This window comes from Aspergillus caelatus (assembly GCF_009193585.1).
Source record: "Aspergillus caelatus strain CBS 763.97 unplaced genomic scaffold BDV27scaffold_17, whole genome shotgun sequence".
Lineage (NCBI taxonomy): Eukaryota > Fungi > Ascomycota > Eurotiomycetes > Eurotiales > Aspergillaceae > Aspergillus > Aspergillus caelatus.
The window spans coordinates 18,335-43,552 of record NW_022475280.1 but is presented as its reverse complement, the minus strand read 5'-3'; the positions used below and the strand labels follow the sequence as shown (position 1 = coordinate 43,552).

The window sequence follows — 25,218 nt, the reverse complement described above, 5'->3', positions numbered from 1 at the left end:
TTTCTCAATAGCTACGCTCTAACAGGTTAATAGGTCTTTCATTAATTGCTTGATAGATTCAGGGCTATGTTTTCCTTAGGGCTGCGATGAATGGATGTCTGGTAGAAGGATTTGAAATTTGCTAGCCCCTTTGTTGTGCTGAAACTGGCCTCATATCTTCTACAAGGCTGGGGGCAGTGGCTTCCCTTTTGTTTGTTCCTTGGGATGGCGCCACTTTCTGGGATGACGAGGAGCTGCTTCTGAGCCTATATTCTCTCGTTTAGCTGCTGTGGTGTATTGCCGACAATAATACCGGCATTGCAGGAAGCAATAGAGTAATATCGAGATGGAATAGCAAAGGTTGGATAATATAATGGAAGTCAATGGGAGATTGCGAAGGAGTTTCGGGCAAGAGCTGTCGGCATATTAACTTATCAAATGAGGAATGCAAACAAGAAACAAGGAATAGAAAAGGAGCGAGAGGAAGGCGAGAGCTATATCTAGGGTAGGACAGCCCCCTAGTTATTACGGGTCCCGGATGCAATATTGGCTATAGAGTGTTTTCATATTTTCTAAAGATGGGAAGATGCATCATCGTTAAACCTTTCGTTGTTCTTCATTATGTACACCATGTCATGGGGCCAGGGGATTGGAACCATTCCTATGCCCGTCAACCCGAAGTCAGCTCTGATAATATACCCGTCAAATTCAAAGGCTTCAAGTCATCGAACAACTGGATTACTTTGGGGAAGAGCTGGTTGATGTTAGCAGTGTTCGCAGCAGTCTATAATTAAATAAACATACCTCACTAACACCATCAATTAAAACTGTCATCGTGTGGGTACGATTAGGGTATAGGAGAGTGTGTCCATGTTCCGCAAGGTTCTTAACTTGCCCAAGGACTGTGGGGTCAATCACTGGGGCGACACTATGGATCAACTGCAGTATGGGATCCGTGCCATCGGTGGTAAGGAGTTGACCTGCATTGCTAAGGAGAGTCGCTACTTGTTGAAGCATTTCGGGTGTTATTACTGGCGCTATCGTGCCGATCAAAGTACCTGTTATATTGGAAAGCTCAGCTGTGAGAAGAGTCCGTGCAACGTCCAATAGACTCTCAACCTCATCGAGGGTCTGTTGGGTAAGGAAGTTGGAGATATTATCAACCAAGTCGCCTGTTCGTATAGCCGAGTCTGAGGTCAGGAGACCGTCTCCATTCTGGATCAATGCTGAGATTTCGTTAATCGTTTCGTTACTAAGGAATTCGAGGGCGATGGGAATCAATGCTTCGGCTTTGTTAAGCACCGTCTGGTCAGAGAGGAATTGGCTACCGGCGGAGATGAGTGCCTCCGTATTGTTCACCATCTGAGCTGTCAAGAGATTGTCGCCATTGCTGAGAAGGTCGTTGATCTTCTGAACGGTGCTTGCTGTAAAGAAGGGTGTAATGTTGTCAAGGATATTGTTGATTTCGTTGGTCAAACCGGCTGTAAGAAGATCACCAGCACTGTCTAATGTGGTTTTAAGCTTGTCAACAAGCTCCGTCGTAAGGACTGGCGCGGTGGAGTTTACTATTGATCTAATATTGTTGACAACGTCGGTGGTAAGTAGGTCGATGGCGGTGTTAAGGAGAGGCTGAATGGCATCGACGTGAGATGAGATGAACCCGTTAGCCTCTTGTACAAGACTCGCGATTTCTTTGGCCAAGTCTGCGGTAAGGAGGTCATTGACATTGGTGAGTAAGCTACCAAGGTCGGCGGCATGCGGTGTGATGTACTGGTTGACAGAGGTGAGTAACTCAGGGATATATATAGCAGAAGAGTTGGAGGATAAATCGGACAGCAGCGGATCGACCTCGGTGATGAGTGATTTCGTTTCATTGACAAAGGAAGACGTCAGGAGGGTGCTGGTATTGTTGAGGAGGTTGTTTATCTCATTGAGGAAATTTTCTGTAAGAAGAGGGGATGCTTCCTCAAGTAGGTTGTTGATTGATTCCACGTTGTCCGCGGTTAGAAGGACGTTTGCATTATCCAATAAGCTGGTCACCTCATTGATTGTCTCATTCGTGAGTTCGTCAGTTCCTATTTGAATAAGTGATTTTGTCTGCACCGATGTTTGGTTGTCGAAAAGGTCCGCCATGTGAGTAACTGATGAAACGACATCCTTGACAATAGTTGGTGAGAATAAACCTATGATGCCATCGATGACATTCCCAACATTTTCCGATGTGCTATTTGTTGTACCTTCTGGGATGAGACTATCGAAAATATCTTCCAATATGCTACCTAGATCGGGACTAGCCCTAGGAACTGGGTTGGAGCCGTCTGCTGCTGAATTGGATCCATATACCTGAAAGACAAAGAAGAAAAGAGCGATATATGGAATGATAGGATACATTATGATCATGTCTATGAGCATCAAGGACTCCCACAGTCAACTATACCCTGCCATCGTAGCTAAACATCATTTCTATAGTATATATCTAGATGTTACTATACTGTTTGTTTCTACGCGTATATCCTTGTAATGCGGGGAAGTACGCGGGGAAGGATTTAATGAATGCATAAACCGGAATCGGAACTTATTTCGACTACGGATCTCGGTATTTCCTAGGAACATAGTGGGTCAAACATTTATCCTTCTTATATACGATTGGCTCGGGAGTACGTAAGCTGTGCTGCAGATCTGCATCTCGCTAAAATTGATAAATATAGTATCTCGTCAAGTGCCGTAGATTTTCATCTTCCCCTCCAGCCAGGGCGAATCACACACGGAGTCCTGCAGACTAGCATAATAAGGTAATATCAGACCTCTATCTAGCAGGAGGTTGTCATAAGAGCTACCTAGGAAACGGTGTCCCGACTTAGAATGCTTAGCATTTTACTACCGCTAGCCAGTTCTAGCCCTGTACCTAGCCCAAAGTCCTACCAGGAGGCGCTCGGCAATGAACACACTGCCCTCCACGGTATGTGGCGAAGTCTAGATGCCGGACCTGCATTAATCAAGATTGCTTTATAGAGATAAGCGGGGAACATACCCCCTCTTTCTGCTAGCATGCCTAGAAGAGCAATAGATTGGCATGCAACTATTAGGCGGAAATCCTCATCTATCGCAACGATTGACATACCTAGCATTGTTACTTTGCCATAGTTAAGTGTTGTGGGTTTCAGGACACCTGGATATGACTGAATAAATATTATCGAGAAAAGAATGGGTAACTAAGTTAAATGTACAGTATGATCAAGCAACAGAGTCTCGCAGCAAGGAAGTGTATATCGACTGAAATCCGCCCTGACCAAAACCAACACTATCACTCATATCTTCCCCAGAGTGAGATGTTTTCATCTCTAGACACCGGGACCCATCCGCATTTAGTGAATGCTCGGTTTCCATATTTAATATACCGTCTAACTGCGGACTCCCAAATTCAAAGAAATTCAGGTTGATAGCAGCCTCTCCAGCACTACCCTCTTCTGGGTCGGAGCTGTCTTCCACGCCATAGGTGCCTTCCCTTATTGAATCCCCAATTGCTTCGATAAACCGAAAGCGATCATCGACTGGGCTGTGGAAATCGTCACCTTCGGAGGTATCGACAGTTTGCTCTTCTGGAATATTATTTATATGAGGTACGAAACCTATTTCCTCAGTCACTCTACCATCTGAAGGACCATCTGAATATCCCGCACTATTATCTGTGTCTAGCCCCACGGTCCACGGCAGCTTTTGTTGTTTCTTAGCCCATGGCGTTTGACGAACAAGAAGGGGTAGAGCATTATCATATGGCAGACGGCCAGTTGCAAGGCTATAGTCGAGCGATACAGATATTCTCAAATACGCCCGAGGGCTGCTGAGGAAGGCATCATACCAGTTCGTCACTCTGTTCGCATTAAGCATGGACGCATCGAGCGACATGCCGGCAGAGGATGATTCTATCTGCATCTGCGGGGAGCCGATGGCGTTGGTTCTGCATTGTAGAAAAGCCTCTTGTGTGGTAATATATGCTAACTGGAGAATATGATTGGTCCCGACAGCCACATAGTCGGCCACATCATAAAGCATCCTTGAATGTCGAACGATTTCTCCTAGACGCTCTAGACGACGCTTTCGGATCACCATCTCTGCCGGGGAGGGAGACAGCTTGACATCGATGGCAGTGAGAACGAGGGGAACGGCGGTATAGGCCAGACTGAGATGTCAGTGATTATCACCAATCGACACCGGAAGGAAACGTACACGCTGAGAGGTATTCGTTCTGCACGGCCTTGGCTACAGAAAAACTCTATAGCACTTGTCAAACCATTCATCGCATTGCGGAGATCCGCGCCAGTTTCCAGCAGTTGGGCCCTATAATTAGTTCCGGTAAAGTTCAGATGCTTCTCGATAATGAGCGCCTCGTACTGGGCCAGATCGACGCGGGCGGCACTAGAGCAATCAGAAATGTGTGAAGTCAAGGAAGGGTAGACGTTAACCTACTAGTAGTACATCCACGTCAGATGAGTAAAGAAACAGACGGTCTCATGGCTGGTAGGTGGGGGCACGATTGAAACGGCCTCCCATTTCGTCAGATACCGCTTGATTCGCCGGATGGCAGCGAGAACAGCCTGAAATTCGGCCAAGGACAGTGATGGGGAGGATACTCCCTGCGACGAGAAGACCAACGCAACCATATCGGTGAGAAGAACTGCTAGTTTGCATTGTTCCTGCAGTACTTGGAAGAGTTGTATCTTGACTTGCGGATCGTATACTCGAGAATTTACTATTTCATCCGCAAAGTCCTCCTCTTTGAGCCAGTTTGCCCCCATGTTAAATTCCACAGACGTAATTTGAGGACGACGACGGAGGCCGATCGATAGAACCCGATCGCGCAGCACCATAGACCACCACAACCGTCGCATCATGGACAAGTTGATCTCTCTGTCACCTGGACCTGGTCCGCACCCTACAATCATAGCATTCTGGATCGCACGCATCAACCATATACTGCTAGCTTGAGGATCGTGAGCCGAAGTATGGTGGGCAAGAAGAACGGAACCTTGGGCTTTAGCGAATGCGTCATTTTCTGCTTGGAGGTCAAATAGTGTCTGATGATGTTAGCGACGCCCCAATAGGCGCAAGACATAAGAGGGTTAGCTACCTTCGCACGATTGTAGAACGTTGTTCTGGCCTTTCGCCTATCATTGAATCCGCATTTCTGGAGCGTTTCCAAGGAGACATACTGATAGTGTTAGTGGGATGATATGGCACAAAGGGTACTACATGTACGTACAGGGCAGCTAGAAAAGAGTAGAGCTTGCAAAACGAATAATGAGATTGTATGTGAAGCAGAGTCGACAGAGATACGCCAAAACTCTGCTTCATCCAGGACGGGAAGACAAGGTTGAATCTGGAGAAAATACTGCCGCGCGAATTCATTGATTGTTGACCAATCCGGAACACTCAAAGACCCTTTTGAAGACAAGTAGGTCACATCTTCCTGAGGCAGGATGGCCAGACCATTGAGCGTGAGAAAAGGACAAAAGAAGAATGACACGTTGCCAGGAGTTGTGAGATCGACAGGCGTTTCTATGCTAGCCCCGGTTCGACCGCCATAGAATCCATCGATCTGTTCCTCTGTGTGAGTGATTTGCTTTGCTGTATCGTTGCTAGGTGCGTTCCTTTGAGGAGTATCTTGTTCTGTATTTCCTGGCTTTGCAGAACTATGAAAAGAATTAGATAAGTCACGAAGCAACTGTTAGCACATACTGTCTGCTAGCCCTGGATCCGAGTGTGCAATCACGTCGACCATCTTGACGACATCTCGTGCAAGGGCACCCATGAATGGATGCATCGCATCGGACCTTCCGATGGCGACACCAATGACAGGCCCGGGGGGCCCGTTTGGTTCGTTGCCACATCGGTCGATGTAGAGACAATCTCCTCGATGGACGGAGATCGTGAATGTGAAAGTGAAGAGAAACTGAGCTATGGATCTGGGGGGAGGAGACTTCCCCGCCGTTCGGTATTTCAAATATCCCCCAGATGGAGCTAGACGTTGTCGATCACGCCGGTAGAGTGAGGGTTAATATTTCCGAGAACAATCCGCCAATTGAAATGAACATGACTCAGTGATCAGCGTGGCAGCTTGCGTACCAGCTCTAGTTCATTAGCGTTACCCCTCTTTTTGTGCTGGAACCTATAGTTTAGAGTTGTAGCGAATCTATTTCTTAATTAAAATATCTATTGAAGGTGCCGATACCCCACAGATAATCCCGCGGCATATTCGGATCTCGGCCCCACCCACCATGTGAAGCATAAAAAAACAAATAATCCACAATCAACATTCAGACCCAATACAGTTACCCATGTTGTTGTTGTTGGGCCTTCTTCATTCTCTTCCGCATATCCTTCATATAATACCGCATAGGGTAGGTTCGAATAAAACTAGGTGTAGCAGGGTACACGACCTTAGTAAATCCCCTGATCACCTTCTGCATTCCCCTCCGGCTCCTACTGGTCTTGAGCCCATATTCCTCCCGGATGCGATCTGGAAGTAGGTCCGCGGTCATGAGCCGCACCAGTGGCATGGAAATGCGGATCAAGAAAGGAACCTCTTTATTAAACAGTAGATCCTTCGCGACGTTCTTGGCCTGTGGGGTTATCTGATGCTGTAATTTTTCGATCTGTTCATCCCAGTAGGTCCAGAATGCCTCACGAGTCGGCGGCCACATCCCCGGCTCAACCCGGAGGGAAACTGCAAGAATGGCATATTCACGATAGATTGCTTCGGCGGTGGCCTCATCCATACGACCGAATATCTGCTCATACAGATCAATGCCAACGGCGTAGAGAGTTGCCGCAACCCACACCTGCAAGTGTGGATCATCAGCAGAGTAGTCGGGGCCTCTGACGACTGAATGTGCTTTATGAACCATCTCAATGATGATCCTCTTCTCTTCTGGAGTACCGAACGCCATGCAGTAGACGTATGTCATAGTCGTGCGGAGTCGGTCCAGCGGACGATAGGAGAAGTTGCTGTGTTCATCAACGCCTTTGCCAACGCCGGGCATGGCAACTTGAAGAAGAATGGCTGCTCCGCCACCGGCGAGCAAAATGCCTTCGCGAACTATTTTCTTGATTTTTTGAGGGTTCTCCAGCTCTTTGAGGAGCTTTTCGTCGGCGCCATTTGATTTTTCATTTTGCGTGGTGATGTCTTTTTTTTCATCCATTTTGAAAGAGAATGGAGTAATATGGGATTATTGATTTGGTTAGGTTAGTTCAGAAATTAAATCTTCCCATATCTTTATATACCATTTCCAAAGTTCACGTTTCCTATACAATGTAAGGACACATGCATCCCTGGTATTCAGATTCTCGTGCATGATATAATACCGCGGACCGGACGGACCGTCGACAGTGCCACTCTATTTCGATATGAACTCATCCGCGGAAGCATTGAAGGGATGTGATAGCGGGGTAGCTTGGTGCCGATCCTCTAGGGTAGTTATTCGCTAAACCAAGACGAGCAAATATCGCGAATGTCCAAGCGTAAGTTAGGTATATGCGGGGTGTTGCAACCTCTCGTGTTTGTCAAGAATCGCTCTGTTTTGTTCTGTTATATACAAAAGTATTGGAATGCTATATGTAACCTTAATCATTGGTCGTAAATCAAGTTGAAAATGAAGAACCAAGCTTTTCCCCGCATTCCCCAGAAATTCCCTCAGAGGGCTTACGATGTGATATAAAATAGCATGATAATAGACTTGCTAGGTGTAAACAACAAGCACAATGGCGGAAAAATATCTGGAAAAGGATACTCGAGCAACAAAGCTCACCGCGCTTGACGCGCAAATTGAACATGTTGAAATCGCCGGTTCAGATGTACCTGGTCAGGGCAAGAAAGCAACCAAACTGAGAGTTAAGCGCCATTTCCGCCGTTTCTGGTTTTGCTACGTTGTCGCTGGCATCGTATTTTTGGCTATCTTCCTTCCCATCTTGTAGGCTTCACGAAACATAATTTATAAGACACCTCCTGATAATCTACAGTTTCATCTACATTATCCCTGCGATTGCGCAGAGAGTCGTCGACGACACTAGTCTTCCTGTCTATGCAGCGCGTATTCTCGATCCGACACCGGACAGCGTCACCTTTTCAATTGATACTTCGTTGAAAATCCCTGCCGGTCTCTCTGTGCGGATCGATCCATTCACCCTGTCTCTGTTCAACCGCGACGTGAAGCCGATCACTCCATTCATTGATGTACCGCTGCAAGGGTATAATCTGAAGGGCACTACCAAAATGAGCATCAGCAGCAACAATACCGCTGTTCTCGACCGGGAGCAATTTGTCGCGGCATTGACGAAGGCCGTATATTCAAAACAGTTTATCTTGTCTGCAAAGGGTTCGACACTAGGACATTTGGGGGCTCTCAAGGCGGGCGTGACTCTGGATAAAGATGTGGAACTCGCTGGTTAGCCTTCTGTGGCACCATGGTTCGAATGTTTCTCACAACGAATATAGGGCTCGACAAACTCAGTGGCTTTTCCATCGATGCAGCCCGTCTTGTCCTACCAGCGGAAGCAGATGGGACTAACCTGAGAGGAACCGCAACACTCCCCAACCATTCTGTTGTCACATTTGCCCTGGTGAGTTAGTTCATTGAGTAAATTTCCTGCAGTATGTTGATTCGATAGGGCAACGTCACTCTCAACCTCCTAACAGCAGGAGTCGTAGTCGGGCAAGGCTATCTCGACAACGTCGTTTTGTCACCGGGTAACAACACAATGCCTTTACGAGCAACACTCAATATCCGAACCGTATTGGAGAATCTTCTGGACATTGTGGGAGCTCAAGCGTCGGCATTGATGGATGGCAAAATAGAAATATCGGCATCGGGCAACTCCACCGTTTATAACGGGCAGCATATTCCGTACTTTGAAGAGGTTTTGAATAACCTCACAATTACGGCGCGAGTGCCGATTATGACAATTCTGGGTGATACACTGAGTGGGTTGAGGAATTCGAGTTTGTTGGATGGTTTAAATGGGACCCTGGATAGTGGGGGGGACTTGCTCGGTAACATTGCAAAATTGTCAGATATCCTTGGAGATTAGTTATGCATTTTTTTTATTATACTTAAGCGAAATACCTTGACGATCTGCGGTCCGTGGTCCATGCAAGCGAACCGAGGTCTGCTACTACGCTACTTGAAGACAACCCCGCCCACTCATATATACAGGACATGGAAGCACTGTAGGTATAGTCATTATCGTCAATCAATCAGCAACAATGGCCCAAACATTCGAATCCGCCCACGCAATGGAACGATTTACTCCAGAAGACGTTTCAAAACACAATACTCCCGATAATTTATGGACCATCATTGGTAATGAGGTATATGACTTGACCGACTTTCAGAAAGAGCATCCAGGCGGAGCCAGAAGTACGTCCACTATTTTTATACGTCGGTTTCCAAAGTCTGACAACACTAGTTCTGCATGGCGTTGCAGGGAAAGACGGGACAAAGAAGTTCCGCAAATATCACCGAGAGGCGTTGTTGGTGAGATACAAAACGCTACTGATAGGGGAGCTGGTAACCCAGCCAAAGACCCGAAAATGGCTATTCTTTAAGACTTCGGTCAAATGAGCTATCATGACTTGCCAAAATGTGTGTAACTTGTGTTGGGCTGTCTGTAAATATTTGAATAAATCACATGGCTTGGCTACGGCGCAAAGGTTCTGAATGTAACCGAGTTCTGTACTCATCTCATGTCTTCATCTTCTCTTTCCACTCACAATTTGAATCGTCGCTTTGAGTGCATCCTTGTTATCTCTAGCGCACTCGCCAAGTCACCTCTCACAGGTTTCCACGTGTAAACTTACTTTAATTTCTTTCGTGTAGGAGTCTCATCACTCATTTCCTATCCATGTAGCTCGATCAACGAGTAGCAAGCTCCATACTCTCCCTTGCCTCGGTGGGTACAAGTTGACAAATTCATCAATCTCTTCACGCATTGGTCGTGTCCTAGCATTTGCAGGTGGCGACATGCACAACTATCATTGCGGTATCCTTACCACTGCTCTACCGGAAATAGAATCATGTTTCAACCCATCCACAAGACGCGGTGTCTCCTCAAATTCGAACACTTCGATAGCAGGTGTAATCTCTCCCCTCGCTGCCTGCTGCAGAAGCTCACTCATCTGGTCTTCCGTGCCCACCGACGAGCCAACAATACAAAGACCTATCCACGTCAGGCATAATGCTCAAGGGATGGGATAATCACAACTCACCTCTAGCCGCGGATAGCGTCGCAGATACAGGCCACTCTATGTCATTGGGCGGCAATCCCACCCCAACAATCAATCCCATATTCCTCACAACCTGCGGCGCCATCGCAAATGCCTCTCTTGTCCCGGGCACCACAATCGTCGCATGTGCACCTTCTCCCCCTGTCACCACCCGGACCCTGGCTGCAACATCTTCCGTCCGGTAATCAATGAACACCTCGGCTCCAGACTCCAAGCTAACCTTCCTCTTCACCTCCCCACTATCAACCGCAATAACTCGGAATCCCTTCATCCGAGCGGCAATTTGAACTCCCAGATGACCCAATCCGCCCCCCGACCCCGAAATCACCACCCAATCACCGGAGCTGAGACGGTAGTCGTCCAACCTACCCACTGCACCCGCCATAGTAAGACCAGCACACAGCAAAGGCGCAGCGACTTCATCTGTGACTGTCTCCGGGATCCGTGTGATGAATCGCACGTCCGCGATGACGTACTGCTGTAGTGTACCGGGCACGTGTCGACTCGTATTCTTCTGCTGGGCGCAGTAATGACTAAACCCTCGTTGACAGGCGGAGCAAGCCGTACAGGCGCTGTACAGCCATTTCACTCCGACACGCTGGTGCAGGAGTGAGGGGGAAACATTGTGACCGGTTTGGATTACAGTTCCGACACCTTCGTGGCCGATGATAGGGTTGTATGCTCCCCAGGCTAGGACGGCACGGATTTCAGAGTGACTGGCTTATGGTTTAGCATGTCCATGCTTTTGATTTTATGAGGGGGTAAAGGGCAGGCGCGAAGCTCACCAGAGTCCTGTACATGACAACTTGACTAGGATCTCGTCTGCTCCGGGTGTTCTGACGGGGATGTCATCGCGAATGATCATTTCATAATTATTTCCTGGGCTCTGCACGACCACTGCGCGCTGGCAGTTAGGGATGGGGTCCATGGTGCTTAATACTCTACTATTATCGTCGGATGGTATTTGTTGTGGTCTACGATGAGTTGACTACTTCTATTGGTTTTTGTTCTTGAGGTCATCGTAGGGCTACAGCCGAAGATACCCAGACGGCAATTCAATCGGCATTCGCATCACGTGATCTGCAACATACATGATTAGCGTCTGTATGTAATTATCTTGGTGATTTATTTTCGGTTAATTGACTGACAAGTTCACCATTTCATATGTTTTTTTCAGGGTCTATATTCAATGGCGATGCACCGCCAGGTTGCTGGCTCAAGCTGCCGTTAAAAGTTTTGTCGACCTCAATCGACCACGGTATCACGCAGAAATATATATTGTCGTTCGTTTCATATCCTTCGAACTCATATTAAATAGTACGTTGAACTTGTACCTTGCGTCTATTACAACAGAGATAGGGGTACTACTTCACAAGCATCACTGAAGTCATAAATTAATTAATTACCTAATCCCATAAATCTCCTTTGGCAGCATTGAACGCTTGCCTGAACACCTTCCTCATCCCCACCATATCCGTCATCGCGCTCATCATCTGGAATCCCTTATTCGCGTATTCTCTCGCTTGCTCACCGGTGTCGCAGTAAATTCCAGTAGCCTTTCCGGCGGCCTGGGCAGCATCATGAATTGATTGAATAGCCTCCATAAGCTCAGGGTCCATTTTCTCAGGGTTGGTGATGGGATGACCAATGTTGACGCTCAGGTCAAAAGGCCCAATAAACAGGACATCAACACCAGGTACGGCAGCAATCTCTCGGACATTTTCCAGGCCAGCCTTTGTTTCGATCTGTACCGCGATAACGAGCGAGCTGTTGGCTTGCTGCAAGTATTCCATACCCGTTAACTCTTTCACCTCACTACCGTGAGGATGTTGCTCCACGAACTTCTCCACCGCCAGGAGACTTTCAAAGCCTCGGTTCCCAAGTGGGGGAAACTTCGAATATCGCACCACATTCCTCGCATCCTCTGCTGTATCTATTACTGGAACAAGAATACCGTGGGCGCCGGAGTCCAATGCTCGTTTTATCATCCATGGCTGGCCTTCTGCAACACGGACGATAGGCGACACTCCACACGCTGCAGTAGCGGCCACAATCTCATGCATCGAGTCATCGGAGATGTTGCCGTGTTCGAGGTCAACGAGAAGCCATTCGAGGTTTCTTGCAGACCGGCATATGGTTCTGGTCAGGTTGGTTCCGGGGAGCATTTGCCAGCCTCCGAAGGAGGGCTCGCCCTTTGTGAGGGATTTTTGGAGTCGGTTGGCCGCTTGCATTGTGCTGATATTGATGTGTCTGGTCAAAGAAGAAAAGCGACGGAGAGGAGGCGACTAAATAGGGACGAGGACGATCGGCACGGCTTTTGGTACTGGCATAACTCTGCCGGGGAAGATAACGGACGGTGCTCTCATTTTGCTTGCTTTATCAGTATACATTGTCGGTATATTACACCGACCTAATTACAATAGCAAATGGAGTCTTCTATTTCCGGAAAACGTGTAGATGTGTAGATGTTCGGCATCGTCGGGTTTTTAGTGGATCAATATTATCACAGTAGTAGCCGTCCCGTGGATCCCGAGTCTCCCACATCGCGGCATCGGTCATCCAAAGCCGCTCGGGGAGTTCGGGTTCCCCATGGGGATTCTATTCCCACGCTTCATATCCCCCACGGTTGTCAATAGGCTAGTTATGGACCTAAATTGCTACTGGATCCATTTCATCCTTAACATATTACATAATAACAGGTTACACCTGCCGGATTTCTGTGCTCTCTTTTAACGCGCTTGGGCATGTCTACCAAGTTCCTCTGCTCTGGGATAGGCTTTCCCTTTTAGCTTAGTTTATCTTGTACTACTATACGGATATGATGGGTCATCATTATTGTTGTAGTTTGTCCTTACTCTACCTACAGAGCCGTGTTATGACGCCCTGAAATCTGATTGTCAAGCGCAACTTCTCTACGCGCAAGCTTCGTAAACGAGTTTTGCTGTCCAACCACTGCCTCTTCTGAGGCTTATAATATCTATCCTTGAGGGAAAGAATGCTTGAATTCCTCTTGAGGTCTTGGTAATGCTTGAATCTATCCGCATGTTTGCGGGAGGAGAAATCTCTTAGGAACGATGGAGCTATGCCTATTTAGGCAGCATCAACAAACATCCATCATTGGATGTGGGGCTGGAGGAAGTATCAAAACTCCAGTGTCCGTATGGACAGTGCTGCTCTCAAACAGGATCTGTGGTTAGTTGGACTTCAAAGCCTGTGATGGCTTGATAAGGTAAAGTTGAATTTGATATAAATGCCAAACACACACGGAGAGATACGTTTATGTACGTGAACTTCGTGCTAATTAACCATAAATGCAAGATCTGGTTTTTATTTACTCTCCAGGAATACCTAATGCACCTCTGAAGGCTAATCTCACATGAACCTTAAAAATGCTTTGATCGAGCTGATCAATTGCACATTGCTATACTATTCGCTGAGAGAAATGAAAGGACCAAGAATGTTAACTGAGGAACACGCGCATAACTTGGCACACACGCTCACTCTGTATGTAACCCTAACGTGGACTCTCTGAGCTTTTCGGCTGATTTGTATGTCTTTGGAGGAGCATTGCTTTTAATCTATTTCCAAACCACCCCAAGCTGTCTTCCTAAAATTCTCTGTCCTATGCTTTCCTATCACGGTTCAGAGTCGACTTGTTTTACACCCCATCAATTGTTGGGGCTCACTGTCAAGTGTGTCGCGTCCTGACCAGTTTCACTCCGAGGGTGCGAAGACGTGGATTAGATATTGTTTTGGTTGACTTCTAATCAGGCTACGGGATACAAATGCGTCCCGTGAGAAGTGTTTTCGTTATGCTAGCTGGAGAGAAATACCAAAACCAAATCTATAGTGGGAAATCTATCTATACTACACGCGCGTCCAAATGAATAACGTGATGTGTCTGCGCGCCCACTCTGTCTATGTCTATAAGCCTGACCTTTTGGCCCTCCATATAAGTCTAACATGATCTCTATAATCAACAACCGTTCGAGGCCTCCTGATTCTTGGGGCCTCGCCTCCAACCGACAGTCAGAAGTATCTCAGCCCAGAACCCCCTCGGCGGAGATGTAAGTCCCGCCTCATACGTATCGATCATTGGCCTCTCCCAAATCAAGTCCGCTTCTCCGGGCTTTACCACTCTAGTGCGCCAGAATATCTTCCAAGAGAAGTAGAGTATCGGCGCCAAAATAAGCATGGTATAGTGAGTGAAAAGGTTCGATACGTCCCAAGGAATGAAGCTGGAGTAGCCGTAGAAGATAACAATGAGACATTCTCCGATCAATCCAATCCAGGCACTGTACGGCTGGAACCGGCCGAAGTAGGGGAATGCCTTGCGGTCAACGGACTGTGCTTGGCAGGCTCTGTAGAAGAAAATATATGTAACACAGATAACGATGTAGTAGATAATAGCACCGGCGGTGATGAGATTTGTGAGCCGCCAATACTGATGAAGAGTGCCGTACCGATTGCACCGCCGACTCCCATGATCTTAATTTGCCGATTTTCGAGACGTCGTTGCATTTGGTCCGTACCAGTGACGACGTCTACTGGCTTCTGAATATCATGGGCGTCATAATAATGCATACCATAGCTGACATCCTCGATGCCATCGCTCGTGGGAGCTTCCTTTGTGCCCATAATTAAAGGATAGGAGATTTAAAGAATGATAGATACAACTCGAAGAGCAAGAGACGGATAACGACAGACGGTGGCATTTATAATACTTGAAATCTCTATGGACACTCTAGGGGATACTACCTGCTCCATAGACCCCACATTCCTTTCTCCACGGTGGCCCCCATACAGTCTATCAAACTTTTAAAAACAATCCCGGACATCGCTAGCTTCATATAGAGTGCAGTTCGCAGTCTAGTCTCTAGCGGTGTCGAATTGTTTATATGCCTTCTCCGTTCATGTACTCATTAATTAATAGCGTGGCATCTATCAAATTAATATATACCTCCTATATACCTCCTTATTTTATCTTCCTTAAAACCCCTTGTCTAAAGGGCCATTTTGCTCAATAAGCAAGATAGTGATAGCAATTCTCAAGTCCGCGTGTCATGCCACTATATTCGGCTCTCGCGGAGTTGGACTCAGTCGAATTAGCAGGAATGATAGGCATCGCCAAGAGCAGCCGAACACCCGATGAATCCGAGATAGTTCCCCAATCCGATTGACCCGAGATATGACATTCATGGTGTAGGCTAGCAGATAGTTTGCCTCTCTTAGGATAATTCATACGGCTAATCGGGAGGATAATCCGAGCTGATTCCTGGAATCATCGTCACACGAGCGTTCTGCGTATCCTATCTCCAACTTGATGTCAAGATCATATTAGGTTATATAAACAACCTCATTTCCACCCTAGCATTCAGAAGCCCACAGCAAGTCTACATCACTTTCAATATCTCTTGAACCAAAGAGCTACTTCCACAAGAAAAATGTCGACCACAACAGTTGCACCCCCCACGATCGCCCACACGATGGTTGGCCCTGTGAGACTCACAGGAGCACGTCCAACCAACGAGCTGCCGCAATGGCTCATCGATGAAGCAAAGGTCGACGAAAAGCAATCCTTCGACCCCAAAAGACACATGAACTACCAACCTCCATCAAAGATCTACACGATGAAGGATATTGGCCTTGAAGGCCAGGGAATCTCCCCGAATGCAGTCACTGCACCATTCCAACTTTTCACGGAGGAAGCTATTAAGCAGATGAGAGCTGAGATCTTCAGCAAGCCGGTGCTGGATGAATGCCAATATACGTCGCCTTTTGTGAAGAACACCATTCGGGGCATGGGGCCCGCGTGAGTTTATTCTAAGATCCAGACGGAGCTTGACAAATGCTAACTACCGAAAATAGACGTGCTCCATTCATTTGCGATGCCTGGCGCTCCCCGGAGGTTCTCGCGAAGATTTCAGAGGTGGCTGGCGTTGACCTTATCCCTGCCATGAACTATGAGATTGCTGCTATCAATATTGCCGTGAATGGCGAGACTAAGACGGTCATGAAGGACACCAAGTCAGAAGATGAAGACTTGCCTGCCTTTGCATGGCACTGGGACAGCTACCCGTTTGTGTGTGTTACAATGCTTTCTGATTGCACTGGCATGGTTGGAGGAGAGACTGCACTCAAGACAGCGAGTGGTGAGATCATGAAAGTCCGTGGGCCTGCGATGGTAAGTAGCCTGGATACTTTGTTAGGAACTAAGATATATGAGCGATTGTCTTACTGACAACTTCATAGGGAACTGCCGTTGTTATGCAAGGTAGATATATTGAACACCAGGCCCTGAAGGCATTTGGAGGGCGCGAACGGATTAGCATGATCACTTCCTTCCGCGCAAAATCTCCCCTCATTAAAGATGATACAGTCCTTACTGGAGTTCGACCTATCAGCAACGTTTTAGAGCTATACAGAGAATGGTCCGAATACAGACTGAAGGTCCTCGAGGAGCGGATTCGTGCACAGTTGGAGAACGAACGCCAACAGCAGCTGGGACAGCGTCCCTTCAACATCTCGGATATGAAGACCTTCTTGATCCACCAGAGGGAGTTTTTGGATGCTACAATTGCGGAACTTATTGAGTAGGCTTCTGCTCTTGTGATCTTTTGAACTAAGAATTGTTTTTATATTGAGAAAATGTATTTTTTTTTTTAAGCACATAGCATCATCTGATAAATATTATGTTTACAAAGTTAAGGAAACCCAAATTGACTGTTATCACTACATAAAAATTGAAACCACAAATATTAAAATCATCAAAACATTCAAACTCTATGGTTTCTCCCTATAAATTCCGGGGTGTGTGGCAGCCAATCTAAGTTCTATCCATCTCGATATTCGTAAGATTCAAGAATCACGAACCCGAGGAAGCCGACAAATTTGCCGCGTGATCGGATGGGTCTCCCGAGGATGTGCGGGGGACGAATCAGAAGGGAGGATAAACGACGAAGTGGGACTCCGAAGCTTACCTTTCATGGAAAAACTATCCTGCAAGAGGTGAAAAACACGAGACCCAGTGAAATGCTGTCAATAACGGGTTAAGATAGGGCTGGCTCTCCACTTGGAATTGGCCCCATGATCCACAGGAGATCAGAAACTCCTTTCCAGGTGCGGGGTACATACGCTGGAAATTTTTAAAGACACTGTCTATATGAAAATACTGATCCCCTGAGTTATATTTTTCCAACTTCATTCCATATCGCCGCCGTGGAAAAGATGGAAAACGGTTCGAGCTACGGTCCGCGGAAATCAAGACGAACAGCGAATGCGTAAGCAATTCCCCTGGGAAGTGAAACAGTTTTAATTGAATGAAGACTCACCTGTTTCACAGATGCATTGCCTGTCGTCATAGTAAAATAAAATGTACCGGCGATGCGCCGTGCGCTAACTGCCAGCGGCGTGGACTGAGGTGTGAGTTTGTGGAGGGAGTCAATCGGGTTGTGGTTTCTGAGAGGTTGGTTCGTCGTGCATGTTGCAGGAATCTGTCTGATGACACAAGTAGGACAGATATCTTCGACAGTTGGAGAAAGAGGTCGAAGAACGCCGGCAACTTGCTGGTGTCAGAAGCCCTCCAGAGTCCCCGTTTGAGTCGCAGACCAGGCCTAAAGGCACAAGCACAGCGGATTCCGCAGGGATACCTTCTGAATCAACGGAAGAGTCATTGCAACTACATGGCTTCGGTTATGCACAGAGTATCTGGACTAGTCCCTTTACCTTACCTTCAACGACCATCCGGAACAATCAGCAAAACAAACGGACGTGGAGTAGGTTCTCGACTTAGATCTTTTGCATTCAAAACTAACAGTAAAAATAGTTTGGCTAGCGCCTTCGTCAATGTGGTCCTTCACGACTCGATTAACCATCATGATGACCGAGAAACTACAGCTCAAAACCCTACATAATGCCCCTACATCTTCAGAAAAGGAGAGCTACCCTATACGATGGGAGGCTTGTCCAGCCGATGAAACCCCCGATATAAGTGGCCTGCCATCCCTCGACCACGCGCTTTATCTTTCCGAGACAGTTAAATTCCACCTGGGGCAAAGTTATCGCCTGTACAATGAAGACGAATTTATCCACAATGTACGGGAATTCTACTATGGGGACTCTGCAAAATTTGCGACCGAGCAACGATTATGGTTTATCCAGTTTCTGTTGGTTTTGGCATTTGGAACCGCCTTTCTTCACCGGTCAAAAAGATCCAAAGACCCCCCTGGATCGAAGTTTTTCATCCGTGCGATGTCCCTGATGCCGGATCACGCCCCTTTATGGAAGGGAAGTCTACTAGCCATTGAAGTGTTGGCCCTGGCTGGACTGTATCTATACTCGATCGACCAAAGAGAGTCGGCACATATTTATGTAAGGTTCATGTTCGCGTGCTGGAGTGTGTTCTTGCTCATGCTTACTTTCCACAGGTTCGCCAAGCGATACAAATCGCACAGTTCGAAGGCCTACACACTCAACTACCGGAGGAGCAGCTCGGCGCAGAAACCGTATCCCGATGCCGTGACCTCTGGTGGACCTTGTACATCCTCGACCGCCATTTCTCATACTCTGTCGGGCTTCCGATGATGACGCAGGATAGCGATATCAGTACCCCGATCGATCCCCCGAGCACATGCTCGCATCGAGACATTGTCATGAGTCTACAGGCCAAATTATCGCACTTGCTCTCAAACATCCTTAACAGTAGGCTTCCCTGACCCCCTGATATCTACCGATGACCAACAATATCCTACCCCCAGCTGTGTACAAAACCGAAAAAACCCAACTCGGCGCATTCCTGGAAATGACGAGGTCCATCCTACATACATTAGCTGGACATGCCCAGGAAGTGGAGAAAATCATTCACGTCCGGTTCTCGAATTCCGTCGATACAATGCCTAAAGGGACGCGACATATCACATTGCTGTACCACCAGGTAGGCACAGAATAGCTACTTATGAATTCCGAGGAACTCAGTGTCTAACTGACATTGTATAGTGTGTAATTGTGGCAACCCGACCACTTCTTCTTTCGGCTCTCGTCGAACGGTTAGAGAACCTCGATCACGAGCGAGAATACTGGAAATCATTCCTAGCTCTTACAAAGACCCTGATATCGATCGGAATTAAGTCCGCCGTAAAAATGCTCCAAATATTATCCAATGACGATAACCTTCTGGGTAAGTGGCTTGCATTGTTACATTATCACACCCATCAAACCCAACTAATCTCATACAAAATAGAAATCTTCCTCCCCTACGACCTCGAATTCACATACGCCGCAGCCCTCCACCTAGCAATGGCAAACGCAGTCTTTCCCCAAGCTTTAGATGGCCAAGCCTACCTCGAAGAAGCGCACTGCATCCTCGACGAAATGATCTCCAACGGAAACAAAGTAGCCGAGGTCCGGAAGACAGAGCTCGTACATCTCGAAACGCTGTTTGAGGAATTAGCCTCCCGAGTAAAATCCCAGGGACTCCAGCCTCTGACCCTAGCGAGCCCAACCGGTCCGGATGCTGTGACTCAACCCCAGGGAATGGAGGAGGATGGAGAGGGAGAGACGGTTACTGATATTGGGGTTTGGGACCTCCCGATTCCTGGGGACTCGCTTACTTCGCATCCGACCGATATGCAGATGTCGAGTGTCGAGTTGCTTAATAATATTGGCATTTCGTCTTCGGACTTCCTGTATATTGTGGATCAGATTGGGAATCCGGATGTTTCGTATAGTATTTTGGATCTTGGACGGGATGGAGGGGAGATGGAATGATTAATGACGGGAGGATTTGTCGGCTAATTCGGGGTAGGGTATGTTGCCTGCTATAATTGCCGAAGAAGGTTTGGCTTGTACTCCGGACTATTGTTCATGTTTTTAACAGCTTGTGGGTTTAACGTCTGGGACGCCTGGATGATTCAAATAGAGGTGGCAGATATCATGATTTGTATTAAAATTAGATGACTAGAAATGAGATACGGTGTTCTCATCGGACATCAAGCTGCTTATTGCCCAAGACAATAAGGGAGAGCAACACCTCTTGTAAAGCCGAGGAGCTCTCAGCGCAACCCAATCAATCTATAACCCCAGTAACAATAATTGGAACGAAACAGCATCTTCTCTCTACCCATCTCACTGACATTCATCCCCGTAGGTAACGTCATTCCAAACTTCAACGAAAGTATCATAAACGCTCGCAGGTTTGCCCTTCGCATTGACCATTGGTTCTACCTTCTTAGTGCTGCAAGCCCTAGAACGAAGAACCACCTCTCTTTGAAAGGAACCTTTCTGCTCATGGCACCACCTGGGCATCATGGCAAAGGTGGTGCAGGGCAAGGCGGACGATGTATAATATGCCAGATAGAGGATATATGAGCTTATGAAAACCCTAATGCTCTTCCGACGTCCAGCCAACTTACATGCCTCATGCATCGCATATTGAATATCTTCGACAGTCACTGGAATGACTTTAGGTGCTGAATCAAATTAGTCCATGAACTTCATGTGGGAGCAAATGGTTTATGCTACTCACATGACAGATGCCATCATCTACGTCGGTGCTCCTTATCCAAAGAAGTCAAAGTTTCATCATCCTTGGTAACGGCAACCATGATACACTTTTTATTGCTATATTCCTTGATGAAGGCTCGTATTTGTTTATATTCCATCTCCGCTGAAGTCATCGTGCGTGTTGCTTTGTCGGCTTTTGTGTTATTTCTTTCTGCTTTTGAAGACATGGTATGCAGTCAGCCCTTGAGAAAGCGGCAACGGTGGAGTGATGAACAAAATATCAAGTCGAGTAGGAGAGGAAGAGACTGAGAATAAAGACCCCCACGATGTTAACCTGGTAAAGAAACAATAAAATTGATTTTAGACACTGTAGATAGGCCATGAAAAGACAAGGAGAACCTCAAGTTCTCATCTGCCGTTGTTGATCGTCTTGAAAGGGATTTACAGGTGGGGAATGGTGAGAAGCTCGACAAATAATTACCTATCGGAGGCATAAGTAGATACGTCTGCACTCGGTCATGGAGGGGTCATTGTATGGGCTGTAGAAGGCATAGTCAGTTAACTGATTCGATAAACGATATTGACCTATCGTTGAAACTGTTGCCCAAAGACGAGTCGAGCATGCTGGAATGAAAAGGATTTTGACTAGCATTCTTTTAGTCAAAGCTGCGTCCTCTCTGGTCATTAAATCGAACAGCAACAGTAAGGCAGCATTAAACTTAACACCCTCCACTGTAGGCTCGACGACTAGACGTCCAGTATCTATGGTTACGTGGATTACAACTCTATCCGGTCACACCGCACTTCCCGGAGATAGCTGGAATAGACAAATAAAACATAAGACGAACCTAATCGCACACAGAATAATAAGAAATAAATGGAATGCAGATCCATGCATATACCCTTCACCCTACAAGGTGCCCATATATCCCACGAACATAATTCTACCGCCGATACCACATCCGTGTAACTTTGGTGTGCCTCATCTTCTTCTGCAACTGGAAAATACCATACAAGAATGCCTCAGGTGTTGGCGGACAACCCGGAATATAAACATCAACAGGAACAATTCGATCCACACCCCTAAGAACACTATAACTGTAATGATAATATCCACCCCCATTAGCGCAGCTACCCATACTGATAACCCATTTCGGGTCCGGCATTTGATCATAACATTGTCTTAGAGCAGGAGCCATCTTATTGGTGACTGTGCCAGCCACGACCATGACGTCGGATTGGCGAGGGGAGGCACGGAAGATTATTCCGAGTCGATCTTGGTCGTAGCGGGGCATCGAGACTTGCATCATTTCAACGGCACAGCAGGCTAGGCCGAAGCTTAGCGGCCAGAGGGAGCTCTGGCGGGCCCAGTTTACGAGTTGATCGATGGTTGTCCTATCGGTTTGTTCGTTAGGGGCTTGCTTGAAGAGATAGGTGTTGGTCGGTGGTCTTACAGAACGTGTTCGGCTTTGTTGGAGTGGGTTCCTTTGGTCATGGTGACTGACTTAGATCTAGGGAAGGATTTTGCGAGGGCAGTTCGCGCTTCGTTGACTTTTGATTGGGTTGTGTTCTGCCGACGTGTTCCCAGAACAGTTGGGGTAGCCAGCGATAGTACTGGGGATGGTCTCGGAATGGGCCAGAATAAACCTTTTGTATGTCAGTGTCGGTCAAGAGAGATTATAATGGGGGCAAGGATTGCTTTTCTGTATGTTACTTACCCCGACTGAGTTTCAGAGCGTTCATCTTGATTGTCTTGGGTATAGGGTTATCGTTGGCCTATTGGAAAAAGGTAAAAGCCAGTCAATATGCGCAATGAGCGCTAGTAGATTTAAGAGAATATCCAGGAATAAATGGGAAGTAAACATAACGAAAAGGGGGTTGTTGCGAGGAGTATAGCATTTTCTTGCCAAGTGGGTTTTCCCCTACTATGTGGGATTTTCCCGACTAATCATTTCCACAGCGGAAACTGGACCTTGAATGGCCCCGTACTGCACCGTATGGATTTCATGTCCCCTGAACCGTATCTGAGAAGTCGATTGGCGCTATCGGGCAAGTCCTGCAACCATAGAGATCATAAGTGAAAAGGTAGTTAAGTGAGTAGATCGCAATCCTTTACCCTATACGGTCAAATTTGGATCTCGGGACGGTGATGACAAAGCGCAGCTAAACTTTCCCTTGCCCGATAATTTTTGATTCTGCAACTTAACTGACGACGGATGATCGGTTTAAACTGAAAGATTAAACAAAGGTGTCCAACGTAATAAGACAAATGTGAATTTTATTTGAAGTGGCCATAGCGAATCCCCGACGATGCCTGCTTCCCGCCAGCGTTACGAATGCGGAAAATGCCACCAGGTTTATTCGACAAGCAGTCACCTGCGACGACACGAAGCAACGCGTGAGACCCGATTTCCGACTGTATGTAATGGTATTAAACTAACTTGTCACTCAGATATTTCAGGAAAGCGTTTTCTTTGTCAGTTCTGCGAACAAACGTTTGTACGAAGGTTTGTGTGCCTTTAGCTTGATACATGACGACTTGAGTCTGACGAAAACATCCCAAGGGACGTTCTTCGCCGTCATTTCCAATCCTGTAAACGGAGGGGTAGCAACCCGACTCCATCTGAAGGAAGGAAGGGTAGAAAGCGGAAAGCGTGCGATGCATGTGTCGAGAGCCGTACCCAGTGCGATGGAGAGCTTCCATGCGAGACATGCCTTCATAGAGGATTGAAATGCTCACTTAGCCGCAAGGGAGAGCAGGATGGGAAGGCTAGGCGCAGCCAGGATGGGCAGGAGAAACCAGAAGACTCGAACATCAATAGAATCCCAGTCCACTTTCTCCTGAACTATACCGATCCGGCAAGCAGGAGATTATATGACGTTCAACAGATGCTCACGGGGTGCGACAAAGATCTAGGGAAATATGCATCATTAGGGAAATGCGAAATGCGCAATTTTGATAGCGCCACAGAGCAGTGGATGGGGCTGTTCCACCTATTTATTGACACCGCAGCGTTGGACAAGTCAGACCAAGATCAGTCCCTTATGTATGGGCTTGCAGACACCGAAGAGCTGAGCAACACGGTATCGAGGATTCTAGGCCTGATCAGGCACGCGCTCAAATCGCAGTTCGACAACAAAGGGCAGGTTACTATGAAAGAGGCTGGAAGGTTCTTCTCACCAACCAATGTCACTTTATTTGTCAAGGCCTTCTTTGAGCACTCATACAAAAACACACGCTTCATTCATAAAGCATCATTCAACGTTAATACAATTTCAGCCCAGCTGCTATTGTCTATTGCTTTGATGGGGGCGATATGTGTATCATCACAGGATGCATCCACTGCAGAAGTGTACTCCGACGTAGCTGAGCATCTCATTTTTGATGGATGTGAATTCGGACAGGTCCTTAATATAGACGACCCGTCCCTCACGAAAGCAAATATGGAAATCCTTCAGGCAGCAATGCTGATAGCTATCATCCAGGGGTCTAAAAACGATGTAACTATCAAAAGACGGATTCGAACTCAGCGGTTCCCGGCTTTGGTTTGTGCTGCACGGGCACTAAGACTGACGCAGACTACCAACGACGCTGTCAGCGACACAGAGTCTCTTGAGTTGGACAGGTACTTTCATAAAGAGAGTCTTGTGAGGTTAGTCGAACAGAGATCAGCGTGAGAGCTAAAACTAAATCTCTTTTGCAGGACCATGGCGTGGCTTTACCTTGTGGACTCACATTTGGTCGTTTACTATCGAAACCCGCCACAATTTAAGATTGCTGAAGCTTGCTTTGGCTTACCGCAACATGAGGAGCTTTACGATACAATGGATCCTTCCACATGGGTAAATGCGTCGCAAAATGCAACCAGTCACGGGCCCACCCTGACTTTGAAGTCCATTATACAGCGGTTGATGGAGAGAGACAATGGGCAATTTGAGGAACTGCTCTCCCAGCCATGCACATTATTTGGTCTGTTTCTAGTTCTAGGGAGTATGTTGCTTCACCGAAAGCTCACTCACTAGGCGTGTCGCTGATCCTCAAATGACTAGGTCTACATTGTATATTGTTCGACCTCCAAGCACTGGGCACCTGTGTTGATTTATCTGGACCCTTTTGGTCCCTTGATGTTGCCTTCGATAGATGGAAGGAAATGTGGGATTTAACATATACAACAGTCACGCCTCGTGATATCAGACAGTCGGGGTTCATGGTGCATTCTCTCGAGCTCTGGTGGCTTGGAAAGAAGCTTATTCAGAAACCAGGCAGGATATGTCTGGAAAGCGCGCTCGCTATGGACTCCACAAGAACCTTTCACGAGATGATTAGAGAATTAAAGGGCTTTCACCAAGTACAATGAGACAATACAGAGCCATCATTGGTCCCCGTTGACCTTGAAAAACCTCTTTGTCTTCCACCAACCTGTACGCCACTTTATAGACAATCGAACAGCGAGGAAAAC

General features: G+C 47.0%; 11 protein-coding genes across 11 annotated transcripts; 4 read left to right on the top strand and 7 right to left on the bottom strand.

Annotated features, from left to right (window-relative positions):
• Positions 1 to 649: 649 nt before the first annotated feature.
• On the bottom strand, positions 650 to 2,370 carry BDV27DRAFT_153529 (uncharacterized protein; the record flags this gene model as incomplete). Its single annotated transcript, XM_032071805.1, has 2 exons — positions 650 to 733; positions 784 to 2,370. The coding sequence occupies 2 exons, from the start codon at positions 2,368 to 2,370 to the stop codon at positions 650 to 652; spliced, it is 1,671 nt and encodes a 556-aa protein (XP_031931975.1).
• Positions 2,371 to 3,213: 843 nt separating this feature from the next.
• On the bottom strand, positions 3,214 to 5,867 carry BDV27DRAFT_166816 (Zn(II)2Cys6 transcription factor; the record flags this gene model as incomplete). The annotated part of the gene is made up of 7 exons (XM_032074285.1): positions 3,214 to 3,658; positions 3,689 to 4,159; positions 4,207 to 4,395; positions 4,447 to 5,054; positions 5,108 to 5,188; positions 5,240 to 5,669; positions 5,716 to 5,867. The coding sequence occupies 7 exons, from the start codon at positions 5,865 to 5,867 to the stop codon at positions 3,214 to 3,216; spliced, it is 2,376 nt and encodes a 791-aa protein (XP_031931974.1).
• Positions 5,868 to 6,308: 441 nt separating this feature from the next.
• Positions 6,309 to 7,178, bottom strand: BDV27DRAFT_141593 (oxygenase MpaB family protein; the record flags this gene model as incomplete). Its single annotated transcript, XM_032069850.1, has 1 exon — positions 6,309 to 7,178. The coding sequence occupies one exon, from the start codon at positions 7,176 to 7,178 to the stop codon at positions 6,309 to 6,311; it is 870 nt and encodes a 289-aa protein (XP_031931973.1).
• A 559-nt stretch (positions 7,179 to 7,737) lies between these two features.
• BDV27DRAFT_141592 (DUF3712 domain-containing protein) lies at positions 7,738 to 9,596 on the top strand (the record flags this gene model as incomplete). The annotated part of the gene is made up of 5 exons (XM_032069849.1): positions 7,738 to 7,946; positions 7,996 to 8,420; positions 8,471 to 8,595; positions 8,644 to 8,956; positions 9,442 to 9,596. The coding sequence occupies 5 exons, from the start codon at positions 7,738 to 7,740 to the stop codon at positions 9,594 to 9,596; spliced, it is 1,227 nt and encodes a 408-aa protein (XP_031931972.1).
• A 410-nt stretch (positions 9,597 to 10,006) lies between these two features.
• Positions 10,007 to 11,186, bottom strand: BDV27DRAFT_153524 (zinc-dependent alcohol dehydrogenase; the record flags this gene model as incomplete). The annotated part of the gene is made up of 3 exons (XM_032071804.1): positions 10,007 to 10,191; positions 10,241 to 10,974; positions 11,044 to 11,186. The coding sequence occupies 3 exons, from the start codon at positions 11,184 to 11,186 to the stop codon at positions 10,007 to 10,009; spliced, it is 1,062 nt and encodes a 353-aa protein (XP_031931971.1).
• A 478-nt stretch (positions 11,187 to 11,664) lies between these two features.
• BDV27DRAFT_153523 (HpcH/HpaI aldolase family protein) lies at positions 11,665 to 12,489 on the bottom strand (the record flags this gene model as incomplete). The annotated part of the gene is made up of 1 exon (XM_032071803.1): positions 11,665 to 12,489. The coding sequence occupies one exon, from the start codon at positions 12,487 to 12,489 to the stop codon at positions 11,665 to 11,667; it is 825 nt and encodes a 274-aa protein (XP_031931970.1).
• A 1,745-nt stretch (positions 12,490 to 14,234) lies between these two features.
• Positions 14,235 to 14,896, bottom strand: BDV27DRAFT_153522 (uncharacterized protein; the record flags this gene model as incomplete). Its single annotated transcript, XM_032071802.1, has 2 exons — positions 14,235 to 14,603; positions 14,672 to 14,896. 2 exons carry the CDS (start codon positions 14,894 to 14,896, stop codon positions 14,235 to 14,237), a joined length of 594 nt encoding a protein of 197 aa, XP_031931969.1.
• Positions 14,897 to 15,702: 806 nt separating this feature from the next.
• BDV27DRAFT_166813 (uncharacterized protein) lies at positions 15,703 to 16,855 on the top strand (the record flags this gene model as incomplete). The annotated part of the gene is made up of 3 exons (XM_032074284.1): positions 15,703 to 16,070; positions 16,127 to 16,442; positions 16,511 to 16,855. The coding sequence occupies 3 exons, from the start codon at positions 15,703 to 15,705 to the stop codon at positions 16,853 to 16,855; spliced, it is 1,029 nt and encodes a 342-aa protein (XP_031931968.1).
• Positions 16,856 to 17,577: 722 nt separating this feature from the next.
• On the top strand, positions 17,578 to 20,166 carry BDV27DRAFT_166811 (Zn(II)2Cys6 transcription factor; the record flags this gene model as incomplete). Its single annotated transcript, XM_032074283.1, has 7 exons — positions 17,578 to 17,723; positions 17,777 to 18,033; positions 18,084 to 18,628; positions 18,685 to 18,958; positions 19,015 to 19,190; positions 19,253 to 19,433; positions 19,497 to 20,166. The coding sequence occupies 7 exons, from the start codon at positions 17,578 to 17,580 to the stop codon at positions 20,021 to 20,023; spliced, it is 2,106 nt and encodes a 701-aa protein (XP_031931967.1). The 3' UTR covers positions 20,024 to 20,166.
• Positions 20,167 to 21,606: 1,440 nt separating this feature from the next.
• Positions 21,607 to 21,916, bottom strand: BDV27DRAFT_121558 (uncharacterized protein). The gene has a single exon (XM_032065395.1). It carries the CDS (start codon positions 21,895 to 21,897, stop codon positions 21,703 to 21,705), a length of 195 nt encoding a protein of 64 aa, XP_031931966.1. The 5' UTR covers positions 21,898 to 21,916; the 3' UTR covers positions 21,607 to 21,702.
• A 69-nt stretch (positions 21,917 to 21,985) lies between these two features.
• On the top strand, positions 21,986 to 25,218 carry BDV27DRAFT_166807 (Zn(II)2Cys6 transcription factor; the record flags this gene model as incomplete). The annotated part of the gene is made up of 4 exons (XM_032074282.1): positions 21,986 to 21,999; positions 23,323 to 24,411; positions 24,463 to 24,749; positions 24,809 to 25,218. 4 exons carry the CDS (start codon positions 21,986 to 21,988, stop codon positions 25,114 to 25,116), a joined length of 1,698 nt encoding a protein of 565 aa, XP_031931965.1. The 3' UTR covers positions 25,117 to 25,218.